General features: G+C 44.4%; 1 protein-coding gene across 2 annotated transcripts in view; it reads right to left on the bottom strand.

Annotated features, from left to right (window-relative positions):
- wdr27 (WD repeat domain 27) overlaps positions 1 to 24972 on the bottom strand; it is a 170628-nt gene that overhangs the window by 116390 nt on the left and 29266 nt on the right. For both annotated transcript variants that reach the window (XR_006762576.1, XM_014180055.2), the window contains exons 14-19: positions 16282 to 16357; positions 15487 to 15558; positions 15150 to 15259; positions 14919 to 15008; positions 10262 to 10383; positions 5857 to 5993 (exon numbers count right to left, since the gene is read on the bottom strand). Coding sequence is in view for 1 of the 2 variants with exons in the window: in XM_014180055.2 (XP_014035530.2) it covers positions 5857 to 5993; positions 10262 to 10383; positions 14919 to 15008; positions 15150 to 15259; positions 15487 to 15558; positions 16282 to 16357 (607 nt within the window). In the remaining variant the exon portion in view is untranslated. The remainder of the gene's footprint in view (positions 1 to 5856; positions 5994 to 10261; positions 10384 to 14918; positions 15009 to 15149; positions 15260 to 15486; positions 15559 to 16281; positions 16358 to 24972) is intronic.

Raw genomic sequence — 24972 nt, 5'->3', positions numbered from 1 at the left:
AATCTACAACAGAAGCTAGCCAGAGGTTAGCCAGAAGTTGACCAGTTCACTGGCTAACGTTGGGAGTTCAGCTAGCCACAGTTGGCGGTCATCAGCTATCCCTTAGCTCGAAAAGCGATCGGCAGTTTTGTACAGCGCGACTCAGACCAGAGCATACCGGACCTATTTTCTCTCCATATCCCCGGATTTCTACCGCAGGCTCTGGACATTTACACCTGGATCTTGCAGCTAGCTAGCTGCTATCCGAGTGACTATTGGCTAACGTCGGTCCCGGAGCTAACATAAATTATTCCGGAGCTAGCCAGCTGAAGAGTTCCATCAGCCACTCCTGGGCTACAATCACCTATCCGGACCCGTTTTACTGCCGATGCGGAGCCCCATCGGGCCTTCACGACTGGACTACCGACGTTATCTGCCCGAGGGAGTTATCCAACTGGCCCCTCCGTTGCGACGTAACCTGAACGCCCATCTGCGGCCAGCTAATCGTTAGCTGTCTTATCGGCTGCTATCTGAATAGGTCTATCGGACAATTTTCTTGGGCCACTATAACTATAACTATTTTGCCAATTGGACTGGTCCCCCCTACCACACGGAACCCCACTGGTCTACAGACGGAAACGCACTAGGTGGCTAAAAACAGACCTACCCCATCTTCTGCCAGCTTGCTACCTATGGCCCGGCTAGCTGTCTGAATCTCACGGGACCCTTATGATCACTCGGCTAAGCATGCCTCTCCTTAATGTCAATATGCCTTGTCCATTGCTGTTCTGGTTAATGTTTATTGGCTTATTTCACTGTAGAGCCTCTAGCCCTGCTCATTATACCTTATCCAACCTTTCAGTTCCACCACCCACACATGCTATGACATCTTCTGGTTTCAATTATGTTTCTAGAGACAATATTCTCTCATCATCACTCAATGCCTAGGTTTACCTCCACTGTATTCACATCCTCCCATACCTTTATCTGTACATTATACCTTGAAGCTATTTTATCGCCCCCAGAAACCTGCTACTTTTACTCTCTATTCTGGACGTCATAGATGACCAATTCTCATAGCTTTTAGCCGTAACCTTTCCTACCCCACCTCTGTTCCTCTGGTGATGTAGAGGTGAATTCAGGCCCTGCAGTGCCTAGCTCCACTCCTATTCCCCAGGCGCTCTCTTTTGATGACTTCTGTAATCGTAATAGCCTTGGTTTCATGCATGTTAACATTAGAGGCCTCCTCCCTAAGTTTGTTTTATTCACTGCTTTAGCACACTCTGCCAACCCGGATGTCCTAGCCGTGTCTGAATCCTGGCTTAGGAAGTCCACCAAAAACTCTGAAATCTTCATCCCTAACTACAAAATTTTCAGACAAGATAGAACGGCCAAAGGGGGCGGTGTTGCAATCTACTGCAGAGATAGCCTGCAGAGTTCTGTCCTACTATCCAGGTCTGTACCCAAACAATTTGAACTTCTACTTTTAAAAATCCATCTCTCTAAAAACAAGTCTCTCACCGTTGCCGCCTGCTATAGACCACCCTCTGCCCCCAGCTGTGTTCTGGACACCATATGTGAACTGACTGCCCCCCATCTATCTTCAGAGCTCATGCTGCTAGGTGACCTAAACTGGAACATGCTTAATACCCCAGCCATCCTACAATCTAAGCTTGATGCCCTCAATCTCACACAAATGATCAATGAACAAACCAGGTACCACCCCAAAGCCGTTAACATGGGCACCCTCATAGATATCATCCTAACCAACTTGCCCTCTAAATACACCTCTGCTGTTTTCAACCAAGATCTCAGCGATCACTGCCTCATTGCCTGCATCCGTAACGGGCCAGCGGTCAAACGACCTCCACTCATCACTGTCAAACGCTCCCTGAAACATTTCAGCGAGCAAGCCTTTCTAATCGACCTGGCCCGGGTATCCTGGAAGGATATTGACCTCATCCCGTCAGTAGAGGATGCCTGGTTATTTTTTTAAATGCCTTCCTTACCATCTTAAATAAGCATGCCCCATTCAAGAAATTTAGAACCAGGAACAGATGTAGCCCTTGGTTCTCTCCAGACCTGACTGCCCTTAACCAATACAAAAACATCCTGTGGCGTTCTGCATTAGCATCGAACAGCCCCCGTGATATGCAACTTTTCAGGGAAGTTAGAAACCAATATACACAGGCAGTTAGAAAAGCTAAGGCTAGCTTTTTCAAGCAGAAATTTGCTTCCTGCAACACAAACTCAAAAAAGTTCTGGGACACTGTAAAGTCCATGGAGAATAAGAACACCTCCTCCCAGCTGCCCACTGCACTGAGGATAGGAAACTCTGTCACCTCCAATATAATCCACTATAATTGAGAATTTCAATAAGGATTTTTCTACGGCTGGCCATGCTTTCCACCTGGCTAACCCTATTGCGGTCAACAGCACTGCACCCCCCACAGCTACTCGCCCAAGCCTTCCCCATTTCTCCTTCTCCCAAATCCAGTCAGCTGATGTTCTGAAAGAGCTGCAAAATCTGGACCCCTACAAATCAGCCGGGCTAGAAAATCTGGACCCTTTCTTTCTAAAATTATCTGCCGAAATTGTTGCAACCCCTATTACTAGCCTCTCTTTCATGTCGTCTGAGATTCCCAAAGATTGGAAAGCAGCTGCTGTCATCCCCCTCTTCAAAGGAGGGGATACTCTTGACCCAAACTGCTACAGACCTATATCTATCCTACCCTGCCTTTCTAAGGTCTTCGAAAGCCAAGTGAACAAACAGATTACCGACCATTTCGAATCCCACCGCACCTTCTCCGCTATGCAATCTGGTTTCAGAGCTGGTCATGGGTGCACCTCAGCCACGCTCAAGGTCCTCAACGATATCGTAACCGCCATCGATAAGAAACAATACTGTGCTGCTGTATTTATTGACCTGGCCAAGGCTTTCGACTCTGTCAATCACCACATCCTCATCGGCAGACTCAATAGCCTTGGTTTCTCAAATGATTGCCTCGCCTGGTTCACCAACTACTTCTCTGATAGAGTTCAATGTGTCAAATCGGATGGCCTGTTGTCCGGGCCTCTGGTAGTCTCTATGGGGGTGCCACAGGGTTCAATTCTTGGGTCAACTCTTTTCTCTGTATACATCAATGATGTCGCTCTTGCTGCTGGTGAGTCTCTGATCCACCTCTACGCAGACGACACCATTCTGTATACTTCTGGCCCTTCTTTGGACACTGTGTTAACAACCCTCCAGACGAGCTTCAATGCCATACAACTCTCCATCCGTGGCCTCCAACTGCTGTTAAATACAAGTAAAACTAAACGCATGCTCTTCAACCGATCGCTGCCTGCACCTGCCCGCCCGTCCAGCATCACTACTCTGGACGGTTCTGACTTAGAATATGTGGACAACTACAACTACCTAGGTGTCTGGTTAGACTGTAAGCTCTCCTTCCAGACTCACATCAAACATCTCCAATCCAAAGTTAAACCTAGAATTGGCTTCCTATTTCGCAACAAAGCATCCTTCACTCATGCTGCCAAACATACCCTTGTAAGTCGCTCTGGATAAGAGCGTCTGCTAAATGACGTAAATGTAAATGTAAAACTGACCATCCTACTGATCCTCGACTTCGGCGATGTCATTTACAAAATAGCCTCCAATACCCTACTCAATAAACTGGATGCAGTCTATCACAGTGCCATCCATTTCGTCACCAAAGCCCCATATACTACCCACCACTGCGACCTGTACGCTCTCGTTGGCTGGCCCTCGCTTCAAATACTTCGCCAAACCCACTGGGTCCAGGTCATCTACAAGACCCTGCTAGGTAGTCCCCCCTTATCTCAGCTCACTGGTCACCATAGCAGCACCCACCTGTAGCACGCGCTCAAGCAGGTATATCTCTCTGGTCACCCCCAAAGCCAATTCCTCCTTTGGCCGTCTCTCCTTCCAGTTCTCTGCTGCCAATGACTGGAACGAACTACAAAAATCTCTGAAACTGGAAACACATCTCCCTCACTAGCTTTAAGCACCAGCTGTCAGAGCAGCTCACAGATCACTGCACTTGTACATAGCCCATCTATAATTTAGCCCAAACAACTACCTCTTCCCTACTGTATTTATTTATTTATTTTGCTCCGTTGCACCCCATTATTTCTATTTCTACTTTGCACTTTCTTCCACCACAAATCTACCATTCCAGTGTTTTACTTGCTATATTGTATTTACTTTGCCACCATAGCCTTTTTTGCCTTTACCTCCCTTATCTCACCTCATTTGCTCACATTGTATATAGACTTATTTTTCTACTGTATTATTGACTGTATGTTTGTTTTACTCCATGTGTAACTCTGTGTTGTTGTATGTGTCGAACTGCTTTGCTTTATCTTAGCCAGGTCGCAATTGCAAATGAGAACTTGTTCTCAACTTGCCTAACTGGTTAAATAAAGGTGAAATAAAAAAATAAATGTGACTGTGATGTGACTGTAAACTAACAATACTGGGAAAAAAAATATAAAGCAACATGCAACAATTTCAATGATTTTACTGAGTTACAGTTCATTTAAGGAAATCAGTCAATTGAAAAAAACTAAATTAGGCCCTAATCTATGGATTTCACATGACTGGGCAGGGGAGCAGCCATAGGTGAGCCTGGGAGGGCATAGGCCCACCCACATAGGTTCCTGCCTTTCTAGGGAGTTTTTCCTAGCCACCGTGCTTTCTGTTTGGGGTTTTAGGCTGGGTTTCTGTATAGCACTTTGTGACATCGGCTGATGTAAAAAGGGCTTTATAAATACATTTGATTGATTGATTGACTTGGGAGCCAGGCCCACCCACTGGGGAGCCAGGCCCAGCCAATCAGAATGAGTTTTCCCCCACAAAAGGGCTTTATTACAGACAGAAACACTCCTCAGTTTCATCAGCTGTCTGGGTGGCTGGTCTCAGACAATCCCACAGGTGAAGAAGCCAGATGTTGAGGTCCTGGACTGGCGTGGTTACATGTGGTCTGTGGTTGTGAGGCCAGTTGGCCATACTGCCAAATCCTCTAAAATGATGTTGGAGGCGGCTTATGGCAGAGAAATTAAGATTCAATTCTCTGCCAACAGCTCTGGTGGACATTCCTGCAGTCAGCATGCCAATTGCACGCTCCCTCAAAACTTCAGACATCTGTGTCATTGTGTTGTGTGACAAAACTGCACATTTTAGAGTGGCCTTTAATTGTCCCCAGCACAAGGTGCACCTGTGTAATGATCATGCTGTTTAATCTTCTTGATATCCCAGACCTGTCAGGTGGATTAACTTTCTTGGCAAAGAATAAATGCTCACTATCAGGGATTTAAACAAATTTGTGCACAAAGCTAGCTAGCTAGCTAAGCTTTTTCTGCTTATGGAACATTTCTGGAACACCTTACATGTTGCATTTATATTTTATTCACTATGAATTGTTGGGATGACGCATAAAATAAATATCTGTTGATATCCATGGTCCAAAAAACATGTACCAATAGCCTCCTCCCAGATGCAATCAAAGATTAGTGCTTCCTAGCTGAGCTATTATACATGTTACATGTTTGGTTGAAATGTACGATAGAACGATGGAGACTGAGCTCCAACACCATCTGCAGAACTGGGGCACAGTGGAGAAGATGACCAAGGACAGCCAGAAGTTGGGAACCTTTTGTTGCCCTATCCACCAGCCAGCCCAATGACAGATGAGTATGTGTTGTTCATATAATTAAAATGTGATTCCTATCATTTAAATATTGTTCCTATCATTACCTTTTAATGTCATCCTGTGTGATATCCAGCCAGGTTACAGAGGTACCGGCAACTTCTATCTATCGATCTATATACTTTTCTATCTTTCATATCCTTACCTTTTAATGTCGTCCTGTGTGTTGTCCAGGTGATACAGGTAGAGGTGTAGGGAGGGACCAGATGCCAGTAACAGGAACTTATCCAGGTAGTAGAACTGAGCCCCCCGGATGGTTTTGGAGAACTTCTCATCACCCCCCTGAAGGAAGAATAATTATAAAAGCTTACAAATTGCTTATAACAAGTTATGAAACATATCTGCAGAATGTTACCAAAAGTTTGTTTGGTTAAGTATTACCAAACCAATCACTACCTGATGAATAACTTGAGTTATCTTGCATCCGTCTCAGCTGAGGGCCAACCATTTGATGACTGTTTAATAAGGGTTATTATGATAAGGTATTTAACTTCTTATGGATCAGTGGGACGCTAGCGTCCCATCTCGACAACTTCTGGTGAAATTGCAACGCGCCAAATTCAAATTAAATTACTATAAATATTAAATTTCCATGAAATCACAAGTGCAATACATCAAAATAAAGCTTAACTTGTTGTTAATCCAGCCGCCGTGTCAGATTTCAAAAAGGCTTTACGGCGAAAGCAAACCATACGATTATCTGAGGACAGCGCTCAGCACACAAAACATTACAAACAGTTAGCAGCCAAGTAGATTAGTCACGAAAGTCAGAAATAGCAATAAAATTAATCACTTACCTTTGATGATCTTCGTATGGTTGCACTCACAAGACTCCCAGTTACACAATAAATGTTCATTTTGTTCGATAAAGTCCCTCTTTATATCCAAAAACCTGAAATTTGTTGCCGCGTTTTGTTCAGTAATCCAATGGCTCAAATGCGGTCACAAAAGGCAGACGAAAATTCCAAATAGTATCCGTAAAGTTCGTAGAAACATGTCAAACGATGTTTAGAATTAATCCTCAGGTTGTTTTTAGCCTAAATAATCGATAATATTTCAACCGGACAATAGTGTCGTCAATATAAAAGAAAAACAAGAAAGGTGCGCTCTCGGTCGCACGCAGAAAAGAGCTCCCAGGGTCCACTCACTCAATGTGGTTATTCTCCCTCATTTTTCAGAATAAAGGCCTGAAACAATGTTTAAAGACTGTTCACAATTAGTGGAAGCCATAGGGAACGGAATCTGGGTCCTATCCCTTTAAATGGTGGATAGGCTTTCATTGGAAAAACAGCCATTTCAAAATAATGGTACTTCCTGGATGGATTTCCCTCAGGTTTTTGCCTGCCATATCAGTTCTGTTATACTCACAGACATTATTGTAACAGTTTTGGAAACTTTAGAGTGTTATCCAAATCTACCAATTATATGCATATCCTAGCTTCTGGGCCTAAGTAGCAGGCAGTTTACTTTGGGCACGCTTTTCATACAAAATTCCGAATGCTGCCCCCTATCCTAAAAATTAATATAGCCTCAAATAACATTGAAACAAATATTGGAATATAATTATTGCTCTATGAGCCTCTACTTTCATGGCCTGATACCACATGTGCATTAAATAGATTTACCCTTTAATAGATGGGTTTAATAGATGGGTTTCATTCATAATAGGAGGGTTGGTTGCATTCATAAATCCCCCTCTCTCTTTCCCCCTCTCTCTTTCTCCCTTTAAAATGCTTTGTGAGGAGTTTTCCCTGGCCTCAAAGTCACTAAGACACAGGAATTTATATTTTCCATGTGGAAAAAGAGACTCATGAAAGAATATAATTTGGATTGAAGCAGAGGGAGAGGGGCTGTGTCCTTGTCAGCATGCTATGCTCTCGTTGTGGAGCAGTTATGTGGTCCTCTTTTTTTGAAGCCACACTTTTCATATCTTTGATGCTTTTATTTTGGCAGTATAGAAGTAAAGAGGTTTATAGATAGAGGAGACAGTGGGAAAGACAGACGCAGGTGGTCTTCTTGGTCGCCATATGTTAGGAGCCGGGTGTGGTTCCACTGGAACAGGCTCTGCATAATGTGGTACTCTTTAACAGAGAGAGAGGGGAAGAGAGAAGAAGAGAGGGAAAGAAAGGAGAAGAAAAGGACAGAGAAGAAAAGAGTGGGAAAGAAAGGAGAAGAAAAGGACAGAGAAGAGAAGAGTGGGGAAGAAAAGAGAAGAGAAGGAAAGAGAGGAGAATAGAGGTGAAGAGAGGGGAAGGGTGAAGTGTTTTTCAGTGCCAAAAGACAAACCAAGAGATTATAGGCCGTCATGCCTCATCAGGCGCTTAGCCCCAGGGCTTGTAGGAGCTGCAACGTTATATAGCCTATCTAATGTAACAGAAATTCCTGAAAAACCTGGGAAAGATTCTGGAATTTTGCAACCCTAATCAGAAAACCACCAACTGTGATGTGGAATGTATGACAGTTTGTTCCAACCTGAAAATAAAGTGCTGAACCAGTTCGAACCCAAGTTTGGGTTCATATAGTCCTTTTTCGTATTTTTTTAAACATGTGAAATCAACATAGATTTTTACAAAATAGCTAATGAATTTACTCAACCCATTAGCACAGATAGAGAAGCTTGCTATGGAACACTTAAGCTAGTTATTTACATATTTGATTGGTCAGATAAGGGGCAAATGAAAGGCGCAAATGAAATTTCACCAGTGGGGAAAGAGCAAGAGAGGGGTGGCCATGGAGGGGGCTTGGCTTGAAGCGCTGAACATCATGACATGATGTGAACTGGAATGTGTTTAGGCTTTTACTAGCATTATAACTTTACAGAATTATATACAAAACATTAGGAACAATTTTGGAACAAAAAGTTACATTTTTAACCGGTTCTCAAGATTTGAAAATAACAGTTCTGTTCCGGAACACCAGAGATCACCGTCTTTCCCAGTTCTATTCCCTGAACCAATTTCAATGCCTGATAGATAGTGGATCTTCATTACACAGACATCTTATCAACTTCATTGTGCAAAGCCATGTGCAATAATTCTTCCCCCTGCATAGTTTCCCTCCCCGAATTACATGTCTATGTTGTTGCCAAGATGCTTACTTAAACTGCTTCAGTTCACGACAAATAGATAAACTGCTAGAGTTCCTGCCAAGTCTAGGATCTCCTCATTTAGAGGAGAGATGCTGGGATGGTTAGCAGCAGCTGAGGGGAGAAAACTGCTTTGAAAAATAATCAGAATATGCTGCCAAAATGAAACGTCACAATGCGCTCTAAACCGCTCTGGAGACAAACAAACTTTGTTGCCCTGTCTCCAATTGTCAGAAGCTTCTGTCAAAACTATTAAAGCAGTCTTCGGGAAAATTGGAATTGAATTGAGACGGAATTGAAATGGAACTGATCCCCACCCTGGAAAGCATGGGGATATAAAGGAAAGACATATACAGTATTTTAAGCATTTCACACAGCCAATAAACTTTGATTTGAGTAAAATGTTCTGGGACTTCTAGGAGAGTGTGATGTCCAGTTAGGGAGTGAAGACGATCTGCACATGCTCACAGCCAACAGACAAACAGATAGACAGACGAGCAGAGTTCTGTGCAGATGTTCCCTCTAACAACATCACACAACGCCGGGCCAAGAGACACAGTATGTCATCAACCTCATTAACTAGGCTTTTACTATTCCATAAGGCTTGTCACATCATGGACACTGGAGAAACCTGAGATGGAAAGTTACTAAGCCATGATGATAGAACTATTTTGTCACATTATATACACTGAGTGTACAACACTTTTGCCCTCAGAACAGCCTTAATTTGTCAGGGCATGGACTCTACAAAGGGTCGAAAGCGTTCCACAGGGATGCTGGCCCATGTTGACTCAAATGTTTCCCGCAGTTCTGTCAAGTGGGCTGGATGTCCTTTGGGTGGTGAACCCTTCTTGATACACACGGGAAACTGTTGAGCATGAAAAAACTAGCAGCGTTGCAGTTCTTGACACATACCGGTGTGCCTGGCACCAACTACCATACCCCGTTCAAAGACACTTTAAATGTTTTGTCTTGCCCATTCACCCTATGAATGGCACACATACTCTGCCTACATGTCCACACTACCTCAACTAACCGGTGCCCCGCACATTGACTCTGTATCGGTACCCCCAGTCTATAGTCTCACTATTGTTATTTCACTGCTGCTCTTTAATTACTTCTTACTTTTATCTCTTATTCTTATCCATATTTTTTTTAACTGCATTGTTGGTTAGGGGCTCGTAAGTAAGCATTTCACTGTAAGGTCGTATTCGGCGCATGTGACTAATAAAATTTGATATGTCTCAAGGCTTAAAAATCCTTATTTAACCTGTCTCCTCCCCTTCATCTACACTGATTGAAGAGAATTTAACAAGTGACATCAATAAGGGGTCATAGCTTTCACCTGGATTCACCTTGTCAGTATATGTCATGGAAAGAGCAGGGGTTCCTAATGTTTTGTACATTATGTATACAACTCATTTTGGGATTAATTGTGCCTTCTGTATGTATGCTGAGTGTTTACCATGGTAACGGCAGGCTCAGGACTTCCAGTGGGCCAGATGCGGAGGGTCCTGTCTTCTGAGGCACTCAGCCACCACTGTCTGCTGTGACTCCAGGCCACACTACTCACTGCCTTGTCATGACCTGCAAACACATCCAGAGTTGTGCTGAGTCAGCCTGGAGTTGATGGACAAGTACAAGGAGTTGATGAAACAGCAGTAGTGAGTGAACCTGGTACCCTTTTAAGATGAAGATCACTTTATTTGTCAAATGTACACAAAGTCCAACCGAAATTTGACTTCATCTTTAACCCTACCCCTCTGAAAGACACACATACATTTTCATTGTGCTAACCCATGCTGTAATGCCATGTACTGGCTCTGATAGGTTCTCAAATGGCACCCTATTCCCTAGTCCCCTACCCTTGGCCAGAGCTTCATAACGAAACAAACAAAAGTAGTACCCTACATAAGGAATAGGGTGCCATTTTGGACGTAGCTATTGTCTTTTCCAGCAAAGTGCCAGAAACTATATTATGGCCGGCTTGGCTTAGTATTATGAAAAGAGTATTAATTAAAACCACAGTAGTGAATCTGAAACCAGAGTACTGGACAGCTAAACAGAGTGAGGGTTACAACAACATCCCCACAGACACTGACATATACTTTTATACATCCACTGCTCTTGGAACAATGTCATGCCTTTGGTCTCAGGCACAGGAGAGAACTATTATAATGACCCTCTGCCCTCTAGTGGAGCCAGTCTAACAGCACCTAACAAAGCCCTGGCCTACAGAACTGTCCTCTAGTAGAGACGGTCTAACAGCACCTAACCAAGCCCTGGCCTAGAGAACTGTCCTCTAGTAGAGATGGTCTAACAGCACCTAATCAAGCCCTGGCCTAGAGAACTGTCCTCTAGTGGAGCCAGTCTAACAGCACCTAACAAAGCCCTGGCCTACAGAACTGTCCTCTAGTAGAGATGGTCTAACAGCACCTAACCAAGTCCTGGCCTAGAGAACTGTCCTCTAGTAGAGCCAGTCTAACAGCACCTAATCAAGCCCTGGCCAGAGAACTGTCCTCTAGTGGAGCCGGTCTAACAGCACCTAACCAAGCCCTGGCCTAGAGAACTGTCCTCTAGTGCAGCCAGTCTAACAGCACCTAACAAAGCCCTGGCCTAGAGAACTGTCCTCTAGTGCAGCCAGTCTAACAGCACCTAACAAAGCCCTGGCCTACAGAACTGTCCTCTAGTAGAGATGGTCTAACAGCACCTAATCAAGCCCTGGCCTAGAGAACTGTCCTCTAGTGGAGCCAGTCTAACAGCACCTAACCAAGCCCTGGCCTAGAGAACTGTCCTCTAGTAGAGATGGTCTAACAGCACCTAACCAAGCCCTGGCCTAGAGAACTGTCCTCTAGTAGAGATGGTCTAACAGCACCTAACCAAGCCCTGGCCTAGAGAACTGTCCTCTAGTAGAGATGGTCTAACAGCACCTAACCAAGCCCTGGCCAACAGAAACAAACATCTCTCTGGTACGAAGAACGGCGGGGGTGTATGCCTTATGATTACCGAGTCGTGGTGTGATCATAACAACATACAGGAACTCAAGTCCTTTTGTTCACCTGACCTAGAATTCCTTACAATCAAATGCCGACCGCATTATCTACCAAGAAAATTCTCTTCGATTATAATCAGTCGTGTATATCCCCCCCAAGCAGACACCTCGACGGCCCTGACAGAACTTCATTGGACTCTATGTAAACTGGAAACCACATATCCTGAGGCTGCATTTATTGTAGCTGGGGATTTTAACAAGGCTAATCTGAAAACAAGGCTCCCTAAATTTTATCAGCATATTTTATCATGTGCGACCCAGGCTGGCAAAATTCTGGATCATTGTTACTCTAACTTCGGCGACGCATACAAAGCCCTCCCTCGCCCTCCTTTCCGCAAATCTGACCACGACTCCATTTTGTTGCTCCCAGCCTATAGACAGAAACTAAAACAGGAAACACCCGTGCTCAGGTCTGTTCAATGCTGGTCCGACCAATCTGACTCCACGCATCAAGATTGCTTCGATCACGTGGACTGGGATATGTTCCGGATAGCGTCGAACAACAACATTGATGTATACGCTGACTCGGTGAGCGAGTTTATTAGCAAGTGCATCGGTGATGTTGTACCCATGGCGACTACTAAAACCTTCCCCAACCAGAAACAGTGGATTGATGGCAGCATTCGCGCAAAACTGAAAGCGCGAACCACTGCTTTTAATCGGGGCAAGGCGACCGGAAACATGACCGAATACAAACAGTGTATCTATTCCCTCCGCAAGGCAATCAAACAAGCTAAGTGTCAGTATAGAGACAAATTAGAGTCGCAATTCAACGGCTCAGACACGAGAGGTATGTGGCAGGGTCTACAGTCAATCACGGACTACAAAAAGAGTAGTCCGTGATTTTTGTTTCCAGACAAACTAAACAACTTCCTTGCTCGCTTTGAGCACAATACAGTGCCACCGACACGGCACGCTACCAAAACCTGCGGGCTCTCCTTCACTGCAGCCAACGTGAGTAAAACATTTAAACGTGTTACTGGCCCAGACGGCATCCCTAGCCGCGTCCTCAGAGCATGCGCAGACCAGCTGGCTGGTGTGCTTATGGACATATTCAATCAATCCCTATCCCAGTCTGCTGTCCCCACATGCTTCAAGAGGGCCACCATTGTTCCTGTTCCCAAGAAAGCTAAGGTAACTGAGCTAAACGACTATCGCCCCATAGCACTCACTTCCGTCATCATGTAGTGCTTTGAGAGACTAGTCAAGGATCATATCACCTCCACCCTACCTGACACCCTAGAGCCACTCCAGTTTGCTTACCGCCCCAACAGGTCCACAGACGACGCAATCACACTGCACACTGCCCTAACCCATCTGGACAAGAGTAATACCTATGTAAGAATGCTGTTCATCGACTACAGCTCAGCATTTAACACCATAGTACCCTCCAAACTCGTCATTAAGCTCGAGACCCTGGGTCTCGACCCCGCCCTGTGCAACTGGGTCCTGGACTTCCTGATGGGACGCCCCCAGGTGGTGAGGGTAGGAAACAACATCTCCACCCCGCTGATCCTAAACACCAGGGCCCCGCAAGGGTGCGTTCTCAGTCCTCTCCTGTACTCCCTGTTCACCCATGACTGCGTGGCCATGCACGCCTCCAACTTAATCATCAAGTTTGCAGACAACACTACAGTGGTAGGCTTGATTACCAACAACGACGAGACGGCCTACAGGGAGGAGGTGAGGGCCCTCGGAGCGTGGTGTCAGGAAAATAACCTCACACTCAATGTCAACAAAACAAAGGAGATGATCATTGACTTCAGGAAACAGCAGAGGGAGCACACCCCTATCCACATCGACGGGACAGTAGTGGAGAAGGTGGAAAGTTTCAAGTTCCTCGGCGTACACATCACGGACAAACTGAAATGGTCCACCCACACAGACAGCGTGGTGAAGAACTTTCCACCTTCTCCACTACTGTCCTGTCGATGTGGATAGGGGGTGCTCCCTCTGCTGTTTCCTGAAGTCCATGATCATCTCCTTTGTTTTGTTGACATTGAGTGTGTAATGTAAAAGACAATGTTAACCAAACACCTTACTCACGCTCATGCCGTGGCAGAGAACCAGATAATGCTTCACCATCACCAGGATATATATTTTTTTATCTAGATGTTAGAGGATATGGGTGGATGTTTGGATCTTCTCCTGAAGCCTTTTATCTTGAGCCTCTGGACCTGTTTCCAGTATCGTTTACGATCCCAGATGAAATAAGTAAATCATCATAGGCTAAGGCTACCCTGTATCAACAGTAAAGAAAATATCAGATAATAGTTGAGTTTAAACAGCATTCTGAAGAGTATTCACTTCATTCACACTTTATATGAAAACAGTAATGAAGCATTAAGACAAAGGCCAGCAACACTCACTCCATCAAGTTCCTAGCATACAGGCTTTAAAGGCTAAAAAATCCTGTAAGATTTCAAAGTGAATGTGACTCTGGTGCAGGTTACTATTTCCATCACGGTTAGGGAACACTGGGTCTTGGATAGCTTGGGCTGAGAACAGTGTGAAAATAAGCTAGGTAGTGATTTAGTCTGTATTCCACTAGGCTTATAAAAACAGGGTTATAAGCTCAGTTCCTCTCTTTATTTTTCAGCCATATAGTAACTAAGTTTCCCCCTAAGTAATAAAGTGGGAGAAAAAGAAAAACAATCCTCTCCATAGCGGCAGAAAAAAACATTACCAGTCAGTTGCCTGCATTCACTTCAGAGCTAGAACATCATTCTCAACATGATTGACAGGTGAGATAAACAAAAATGTGGTTCAATAAATAATAAAACAAATAGTCATCAAAAACCACACTCCGTCCTGTTCTTTGGGTTTTAAGGTTTTGACTGCTTTGCTTTTTCACTGAGACTTATTTTAAAGGAGAGTGAAAAGGAGGGAACAGGGAGGAAAAAGGGAACCGTGGACCAAAACAGTCTTGAGGTAAAATAAACAGAATTTGAGAGGTCTGTCTGTCTGTCTGTCTGTCTGTCTGTCTGTCTGTCTGTCTGTCTGTCTGTCTGTCTGTCTGTCTGTCTGTCTGTCTGTCTGTCTGTCTGTCTGTCTTTTCTTGCCCCACTACCTGTGTAAACAGCTGGAGTGCCAGTGAGGGAGGACTTGTACAACAATACAGATCTGTCTCCCAGACCACACAGAATCTGCTTTCCATCTCCTGGGCAGAGAAGACAAAAAAAAAAATATATATATATATATATTAGCTTGTATGATTCTAATGATTCTTGGTAAAGCAAAAAAGGAACAAATGAAAGTATGATAAAAAGAGACAGAGACAGAGAGAGAGAGAGAGAGTTACCTGAGTATTGGGCACAGCAAACTGGTGTAGGGGTTTTGACTGTGCTGAGGTTAGTGTGTGGGACACTGGGTGCTGCAGTGTCTCCTGGGTAATCACTAACGAGACATCCTCTAAAATAATGCATAATTATGTTGATATTCATATGGAAAAAATATCAAGAATTTTGTACAAAACAAAGGGCCGGATTCCCAGACTAGGACTAATCCTACTAATGGTCTAAAATGCATGTTCATTGAAGATTTTCGATTAAACTAGCTTTTAGTCCAGATCTAGACTTTGTACTGTATCTGTCTGAGAAACCGGCCCTGAATATATCTGGACATGGTGGTCTGCTTACATCTTCCTTTTGGTCTTTGTAGGTCCTGGGGTCTTCTTCTGAACATTGGTCTTGGGTGAGAACATTGTCATTCTGAAAAGCAAACATATTTATGTAAAATTGCATTTTCTTCATTTTATCAACAGCATAATATAAATGTAACCTCAACCCTGAACCCTAACACATTGGCCTTAATATTGATGCAAGAACAGGGGCGGACTGGCCATCTGGCATTTCGGGCAAATGCCAGATGGGTTGGTGAATTTTTAGCCCAGTGGGCCTGTCTAACTTAGTTTTTTTTACGCAAAATGATCATTATTTGGCTAATAATGGGGGTGGGGCCTCAAAGAAAAAAAGTTACTGGTGTATTACAAATGCAAGGGCCGATTTCTGGTCCCAGTCTGCCCCTGTGCAAGAAAACATGAAAGAGAGGGAAGAGCATCCACATAAAATATGACCAAATAATAAAAATGCAAGACTTGGACTGGAAACTAGAACAGTGAACAGAAACTACACACCCCAGGACCAAACAAATAATCTGCATATACTTAACATTTAGAAAAATAACACCGTCTTAGTTAACACCTATGTAAAAAGACAGAAAGAAATGTAACAAAAAACATAATCTATCTAATATGAAGGCTGTTTTAATATTGTAAGGTTTTGTGTGTATTTTCTCTGTGACTTATTTCCTTGTCTCATTCTAGCTCTCTGATGTGTAACGTGCTATTCCAATGGGTTGAAAAGGACAGAAAGTCTTGCTGGTAGAACAACTCCTCAACCGTTGGACTCCCCACACACACATGCACAACCTACCGGGGGGATTGTGTGTATCCTGATGACTTGACCTGTGTGTGGAAAACTAGAGGCTGCTCCTTCACACCACGTTTCCCTGAGCCAGAGAGGGAGAGAGATAAGACATGTAGTCATTGATAGGATATGCAGAGATTTATATAAACCCTTCATTCACCAACAGTATGAAGTAGTTATATTCTACCTCATATGATCATCATTAGGATCCTACAGATGTCTCTGTCTCTGTCCTCGTGGAGTAAGGGAGGGAATGATGGTGTGTATGTGTGTGTTTGTGTGTGTGTCTGTGGGACGAAGCCCATTGCTCCTCTCCTCGCTGTCAGAACCTTCACTTCTCTGGAGTGGAGAGTGAGCTCACTTTTTCCACAGCCATTAAAACGTGTGTGGTTTTCCAAAAAAAACGTATCCTGTCGTCCACAGGCAAAATAAGGAAAAGTCAAATAGCCTCGTAAATAAGAAAAGCTATAATAACGTTACACGTTACATTTGAAAAAGGAGAGACGGTTATTTTGTGTTTTCTGGAGCATACTTTCATTGTTTTACTGTTTTAACAAAGTCCTTTGTTCTTAACTAAAACTAGAAGGCAGTTTTATGAATGTTAAAACAGTCTTTGTAAAAACTGACAGACTTCCATAAAAAAGAGCTGAACTGCACCGCACTGCTTTTGGTTGCAAAGCTAGCCAAATTAATGGGAAAAACATCTAATCAACAATGGCATTATTTTCAATTAAATATGCAACTCTTCCAACTATTGTCTTTTTTCACAACTGCCACCAGTTTGACAACAAAACATTTACAACGAATACATAAAATAATAAAAGTGTGTAAAAAAAGAAATAAAGGATATTTCATGCTGAACCCCTCATATTAAACACCAACGGTATTCACCAAGTTGACGGTTTATATTTAGGATCATGTCTTACAGCTTTGTCATTCAATTTTTTTGAAAAAAATCATACTTGATTTTATAAATATATTTTACATATGATAAGGCCACACAGAGGGCCAGAGACAATTAGACACCTGCGATTATCTGAAATACCCAAAAAGGCCACAATATATTCCTTGTAAGTTACCAGAATTCTGGTAGTTTATTGGTAAACTTAGAAAGTGTCCAACCCTACTCTGGACAAGAAAAAGCATTGAGTACAATTCAAGCCTCCAAGTATTGTAAAAATGGTAGGTAGCGGTGCAGTGTGTCTATTCCGTAACATAAGCCTGCCTCTGTGTGACTGTATGGCTGCATTGAGACTGGAGGCTGGAGCGAGTCCACAATATAAGGGGATACTGTATTCCGATCCGGTGATCTAAGAAATCATATCAAATTGTATTGGTTGCGTACACATATTGTTCCGACGTTATCGCAGGTGCAGCAAATGCTTATGTTGCTAGCTCCAACAGTGCAGTAATACCTAACAATACACACAAACCCCAAAAATAAAAATAAAGAAATTAAGAAATATCGGAACGAGCAATGTCAATTTCCGGAATATAAATATATATGCATATGATGGTGTGTATACACTGTATGGACAGTATATGAAAAAAAAGGTGTGTACACAGTTATATAGGATGAGCCTTGACTAGAATACAGTATATACAGTACATATGAAGTTGGTAAAACAGTATGTAAACATTATTGACCAGTGTTCAATGACTATGTACATAGGGCAGCAGTCTATAAGGTGTAGGGTAGAGTACCAGATGGTTGCCGGCTAGTAACAGTGACTAAGTTCAGGGCAGGGTACTGGGCGGAGGCCGGCTAGTGGTGACTATTTAACAGTCTGATGGCCTAGAGATAGAAGCTGTTTTTCGGTCTCAGCTTTGATGCACCGGTCTCCACCTTCTAGATTGTAGCAGTGAACAGGCCGTGGCTTGGGTGGCTGATCTTCTTTGCTTCCTGTGACACCGGGTGCTGCAGTGTGCCCCTGGTGACATGGTGGGCTGACTGCACCACCATCTGGAGAGCCCTGCGGTTGCAGATGGTGCAATTGCCATACCAGGCGGGGATACAGCCTGACAGGATACTCTCAATTGTGCATCTGTAGAATTTCGTGAGAGTCTTAGGGCCCAAGCCAAATTTCTTCAGCCTCCTGAGGTTGAAGAGACTTTGTGTGGATTGACCATTTCAGGTTGTAAGTGATGTGCACGCAGAGGAACTTGCATCTTTTCACCCTCTCCCCGTTGATGTGGATGTCTCCTGAAGTCCACGATCAGCTCCTTCATTTTGTTGACGTTGAGGGAGAGGTGATCGTGAAGTCCACGATCACCTCCTCCCTGTAGGCTGTCTCGTCGTTGGTGGTAATCAGGCCTAACACTGTTGTGTCGTCTGCAAACTTGATGATTAAGTTGGAGATGTGTGTACCCACGCAGTCATGGGTGAAGAAGGAGTACAGGAGGGGGCCGAGCACGCACCCTTGTGGGGCTCCTGTGTTGAGGATCAGCATAGGGGAGGTGTCGTTACCTACCTTCGCCACCTGGGGTCGGCCCGTCAGAAATCTAGGACCAAGTTGCACAGGGCGGGGTTCAGACCCTGGGCACCGAGCTTAGTGATGAGCTTGGAGGGCACTATGGTGTTGAAGTCTGATCTGTAGTTGATGAACAGCATTCTTACATACAGTTGAAGTCGGAAGTTTACATACACCTTAGCCAAATACATATAAATTCAGTTTTTCACAATTCCTGACAATTAATCAGAGTAAAAATTCCCTGTTTAAGGTCAGTTAGGAACACCACTTTATTTTAATAACGTGAAAAAGTAAGAATAATAGTAGAGAGAGCGATTTATTTCAGCTTTAATTTCTTTCATCACATTCCCAGTGGGTCAGAAGTTTACATACACTCAATTAGTATTCGGTAGCATTGCATTTAAATTGTTTAACTTGGGTCCAACGTTTCGGGTAGCCTTCCACAAGCTTCCCACTATAAATTGGATGAATTTTGGCCCATTCCTCCTGACAGAGTTGGTGTAACCGAGTCAGGTTTGTAGGCCTCCTTGCTTGCACACGCTTTTTCAGTTCTGCTCACAAATGTTCTATGGGATTGAGGTCCGGGTGTTGTGACGGCCACTCCAATACCTTGACTTTGTTGTCCTTAAGTCATTTTGCAACAACTTTGGAAGTATGCTTGGGGTCATTGTCCATTTGGAAGACCCATTTGCGACCAAGCTTTAACTTCCTGACTGATGTCTTGAGATGTTGCTTCAATATATCCACCTAATTTTCCATCCTCATGATGCTGTCTATTTTGTGAAGTGCACCAGTCCCTCCTGCAGAAAAGCACCCCCACAACATGATGCTGCCACCCCCGTACTTCACGGTTGGGATGTTGTTCTTTGGCTTGCAAGCCTCCCCCTTTTTCCTCCAAACATAATGATGGTCATTATGGCCAAACAGTTATATTTTTGCTTCATCAGACCAGAGGACATTTCTAAAAAAAAAATACAATCTTTGTCGCCATATGCAGGCGTTTTTATGGCGTTTTTGGAGCAGTGGCTTCTTCCTTGCTGAGCGGCCTTTCAGGTTATGTCCATATAGGACTCGTTTTACTGTGGATATAGATACTTTTGTACCCGTTTCCTCCAGCATCTTCACAAGGTCCTTTGCTGTTGTTCTAAGATTGATTTGCACTTTTCGCACCAAAGTACATTAATCTCTAGGAGACAGAGCGCGTCTCCTTCCTGAGCGGTATGACGGCTGCGTGGTCCCATGGTGTTTATATTTGCGTACTATTGTTTGTACAGATGAACGTGGTACCTTCAGGCGTTTGGAAATTGCTCCCAAGGATGAACCAGACTTGTGGAGGTCTACAATTTATTTTCTGAGGTCTTGGCTGATTTCTTTTGATTTTCCCATCATGTCAAGCAAAGAGGTACTGAGTTTGAAGGTAGGTCTTGAAATCCATCCACAGGTACACCTCTAATTGACTCAAATTATGTCAATTAGCCTATCAGAAGCTTCTAAAGCCATGACATAATTTTCTGGAATTTTCCAAGCTGTTTAAAGGCACAGTCAAGTAAGTGTATGTAAACTTCTGACCCACTGGAATTGTGATACAGTTGATTATAAGTGAAATAATCCATCTGTAAACAATTGTTGGAAAAATTACTTGTGTCATGCACAAAGTAGATGTCCTAACACACTTGCCAAACCTATAGTTTGTTAACAAGAAATTTGTGGAGTGGTTGAAAAATGAATTTTAATGACTCCAACCTAAGTGTATATGAACTTCCGACTTCAACTGTAGATATTCCTCTTGTCCAGATGGGGGAGGGCAATGTGCAGTGCTATGGCACATTGCCATGGATCTGTTGAAGCGGTATTCAAATTGTAGTGGGTCTAGGGTGTCAGGTAGGGTGGAGGTGATATGAAAACTAGCGTCTCAAAGCACTTCATGACTACAGAAGTGAGTGCTATGCGGCGACAGTCTTTAAGTTCAGTTACCTTTACTTTCTTGGGTACAGGAACAATGGTAGACATCTTGAAGCAAGCGGGGCAACAGACTGGGACAGGGAGGGATTGAATATGTCCGTAAACACTCCAGACATCTGGTCTGCGCATGCTCTGAGGACGCGGCTAGGGATGCCATCTGGACCGGCAGCCTTGGGAGGGTTAAAACGCTTAAATGTCCTACTCACATCAACCACGGAGAACGAGAGCTCACAGTCCCCGTGAGCGGCAGTGGCCCGCGTTAGCGGGGCTGTGTTTTCCTCAAGGTGAGCGAAGAAGGTGTTTAGCTTGTCCAGGAGCAAGGCGTCACTGTCCGCAACGTGGCTGGCTTTCCCTTTATTATAATCTGTGATTGTTTGGAGTCTCTGCCACATAGGTCTCATGTCTGAGTTATTGAATTGACTCCACTTTGTCCCTCTACTGTACTGACGTTGTGCCTGTTTTACGGTTCTCTCCTAGTATAAAGAACACAAGCTGAACGTGAAAGACAAGTGCCTGCCTGCCCGTCTGCCTGAATGCCCGCCTACCTGTCTGAATGTCTGTCTGCCTGAATAGCTGCCTGCCTGCCTGTCTGCCTTTCTGTCTGTCAGTCTTCCCATCCGTCCATGTGTCTGTCTGTCTGCCCATCTATCTGTCTGCCTGCCTTCAGGCAGTCTACCTGCCTTTCTGTATGTACATTGGTCTGTCTGTCCTTCTTTATGTGTGTCTGCCCGTCTGTCCATTCGTCCTTTGGTCTCTCTGACTGCAACACAGTACACGGACTGATTGACTGACTGAAACCGACGACAGTACACAGCTCGCCAGCTGAGGGGCAGAATAACACATTCCTCTGCTGCTGTCCTGCCTGTCTACTGATGCCCCAGTCAGACAGACAGCACATTGGTACACTTCCTCCTGTCTACACACACACACACCAGGAAGGGCCTGGAGAGAGGCCTCAGCACCACTCATTCACTCTCATAACCCCTCGCTCTTTTTCCTCTCTCCTCTCCTTTCTCCCATGTATGTCCCCCTCTATCACTTTCCTCTCTCCGGTCTACTCTTCCATATCTCTCAGTGTGGTAACTCTGAACAGTGTCCCCTTGGACTGTGTCCCTAAGCAGTGAGCCCAGGTCCTGGTGCAACATTACTCCATAAGCTACAGCCTACCCGCAAAGTACTGTATGGAATCTATAGGAAGGCAGTGGAGAATAAATCTTGCCACAACAACAAACACCTCCTCTGACCTCATTGGCAGGAGAGGAACCATGAGTGGAAGATGTTGTCACACAGGACAGGATACAAATTAGAAACTGTATAGTGGTTTCAAAGAATCCTCAAAACATTTGTAACTATTCTATAACAATAACATACGTGTCAGGGAAAGTCATTGATTTGTGGCCTCGTTTTGCAAAACAACTTAAGGATCATTTAAATCAAGAAGGTGCAGTCATGTTGTCCATCTATTTTGATAAACTCTCTCTCTCTCTCTCTCTTTGGAGAACAGGAAAATATATTTTTAGTTGTTTTTAATCCCGTCTGGGCCGAACATGTGGAGGGTTCTCACTGACACGCCAAAGATGGAGTGAAACAGTGTTCCACACGTCCTCCCCATTAACCGTAACGGTACGTGTGTGTGTGTGTGTGTGTGTGGCGTGAAACAGTGTTCTACATGTCTTCCCCATTAGACGGGGAATCCAGAGGAAAATGGCAGCATCATAGCCTACGTGCCTGCCTGCCTGCGTGCCTGTCTACCGAAGTGCCTGCCTGCCTGCGTGCCTGCCTGCCTTCATGCGAGCATGCGTGCCTGCCTGCATGTCTGCCTGCGTGTATTCACCGCAAACTCCTTGTGTTTGTATTCTCCATGGTATATATAGTATGTGTATAATCAAAACAGCAAATGGCCATGAATTACGGGAATCCTAGGAAAGTTTTCTACTAGAGTTGAGCACGGTGTAGGCCGAGCCACACACACACACACACTCTGGGGAGCCATGTTCTTTAACAGTAAATTTCTGTTAGCACTAACTGTGTGTAATGGCAGTGTGTAAATCACAGTCTCTCTCTGTGTGTGTGTGTGTGTGTAGAACTAAATGTCTGTAATGGCAGTGTGTAAATCACAGTCTGTGCTACAGTCTCCAACAGAGTAGAGTCAGAGCTTCCAGGGTCTAATTATACCCCACAGATCTGTCACTTTATCTACTGAACAAGACACGGCCTCACTTTATCTACTGAACAAGACCTACTGAACAAGACAAGGCCTCACTTTATCTACTGAACAAGTCCTACTGAACAAGACATGGCCTCACTTTATCTACTGAACAAGACACAGCCTCACTGTATCTACTGAACAAGACACGGCCTCACTGTATTTACTGAACAAGACACGGCCTCACTGTATCTACTGAACAAGACACGGCCTCACTGTATCTACTGAACAAGACACGGCCTCACTGTATCTACTGAACAAGACACAGCCTCACTGTATCTACTGAACAAGACATGACCTCACTGTATCTACTGAACAAGACATGACCTCACTGTATCTACTGAACAAGACATGGCCTCACTGTATCTACTGAACAAGACATGGCCTCACTATATCTACTGAACAAGTCCTACTGAACAAGGCACGGCCTCACTTTATCTACTGAACCAGACATGACCTCACCACCTATTGATTACATTGTGGGAGGTAACCCCCGTCTGTTTAGAGCATGGGTGTCAGGGGTGTCAAAGTCATTCCATGGAGGACCTAGTGTCTGCAGGTTTTGGTTTTTCCTTTCAGTTAAGACCTAGACAACCAGGTGAAGGGAGAGCTATACTAATTAGTGACCATAATTCATCAATCAAGTACAAAGGAGGGGCGATAAACTGCAGAGACTCTGCCCTCCGTGGAATGAATTTGACACATCAGGTCTAGAGAGTCTAGTACCTATCCATCTACAGTACGATAAGCTTTTAATATAATAATATCAAATGCCATTTAGCAGACACTTTTATTCAAAGCAACTTACAGACAAATGCGTACATTTTTTGTCACGTATACTCCCTCTCCGGCCTCTAGGTCATCAGGCTGCTGATTATCCCGCACACCTGTCACCATCGTCCCACGCACCTTCACCTCATGACACTCACCTGGACTCCATCACCTCCTTGATTATCGTCCCTATATCTGTCACTCCCCTTGGTTCTTTCCTCAGGTGTTATTGGCTCTGTTTTCATGTCGGTGCGTTGTTTGTGTTATGTGTTTATTGTTTTATGAAATTATTAAAACACTCACTCCCTGAACTTGCTTCTCGACTGTCAGCGCACTCGTTACATATGGGTGTGTAATGAATACTCAGGGAGAAAAAGGTGTAGATTCACGCGCAGAGCGCGGCAGATGTTTATTAAGGCAATGGTCAAACACAGGTAGGCAGTCAAAAACAAACAATACCTCACAACCATACAAACAGAAAGGACTGAACTAAATAGGGAGCTGATGAGACCAGGTGAGAAACGAACACAGGTAAAATCAATGAACAAAAATGAAAGACAGGGCTATGTTCCAGAACACAAAAAAAACAGGGCTATGTTCCAGAACACAAAGAACAAGGCTACGTTCCAGAACGCAAAGAAACAGGGCTACGTTCAAGAACACAAAGAAAAAGAACACAAGGTTGACTAAGAAAAGAAAAGCAGAACCTTACACCACCACCAGGCAGGCTCCTGACGACCCAACGGCACCGGAGGGTGGAGCGGGCGGGCGGGGGAGCAGAGGTGGACGCCTACCTCGGGAGCGAGGTCCGGCAGGCTGGTTCGACGAGGTCGTGGACTGACGCGACGTTCTGCGTCAAGGCTGATGTCCAGTGGGTCTGTTTGGGGGTCGACCCTGAGGTCGGGGAGCGGGACGATCTGGACGGTAATGGTGAAATGCCTGAATCATCTCTGGGTCAAGGATGTTTTGGTCGGGGGCCCAGGACCGGTCTTCAGGCCCATAACCTTCCCAGTCCACTAGGTAATGGATGCGACCTCTCAGGCGTTTGGAATCACGAATGGCCCTTATGGCGTAGGCAGGTTCCCCGCCGACGTCCAACATTGGGGGTGCACTGCGCGTTGAGACTGGAGGATGAAGAGGACTGTAGGTGACTGGTTTTAACAGAGACACATGGAAGGACGAGGAGATTTTATACTGACGGGGTAACAGGAGGCGGTACATGACAGGGTTGATGCAATGGGTTATCTTGAAGGGACCAATGAAGCGAGGACAGAACTTTTTGCAGGA

This window comes from Salmo salar, chromosome ssa28, assembly GCF_905237065.1.
Source record: "Salmo salar chromosome ssa28, Ssal_v3.1, whole genome shotgun sequence".
NCBI lineage: Eukaryota > Metazoa > Chordata > Actinopteri > Salmoniformes > Salmonidae > Salmo > Salmo salar.
Note: the sequence above shows the minus strand (reverse complement) of the source record. Positions and strands in the feature narration are given on the sequence as shown.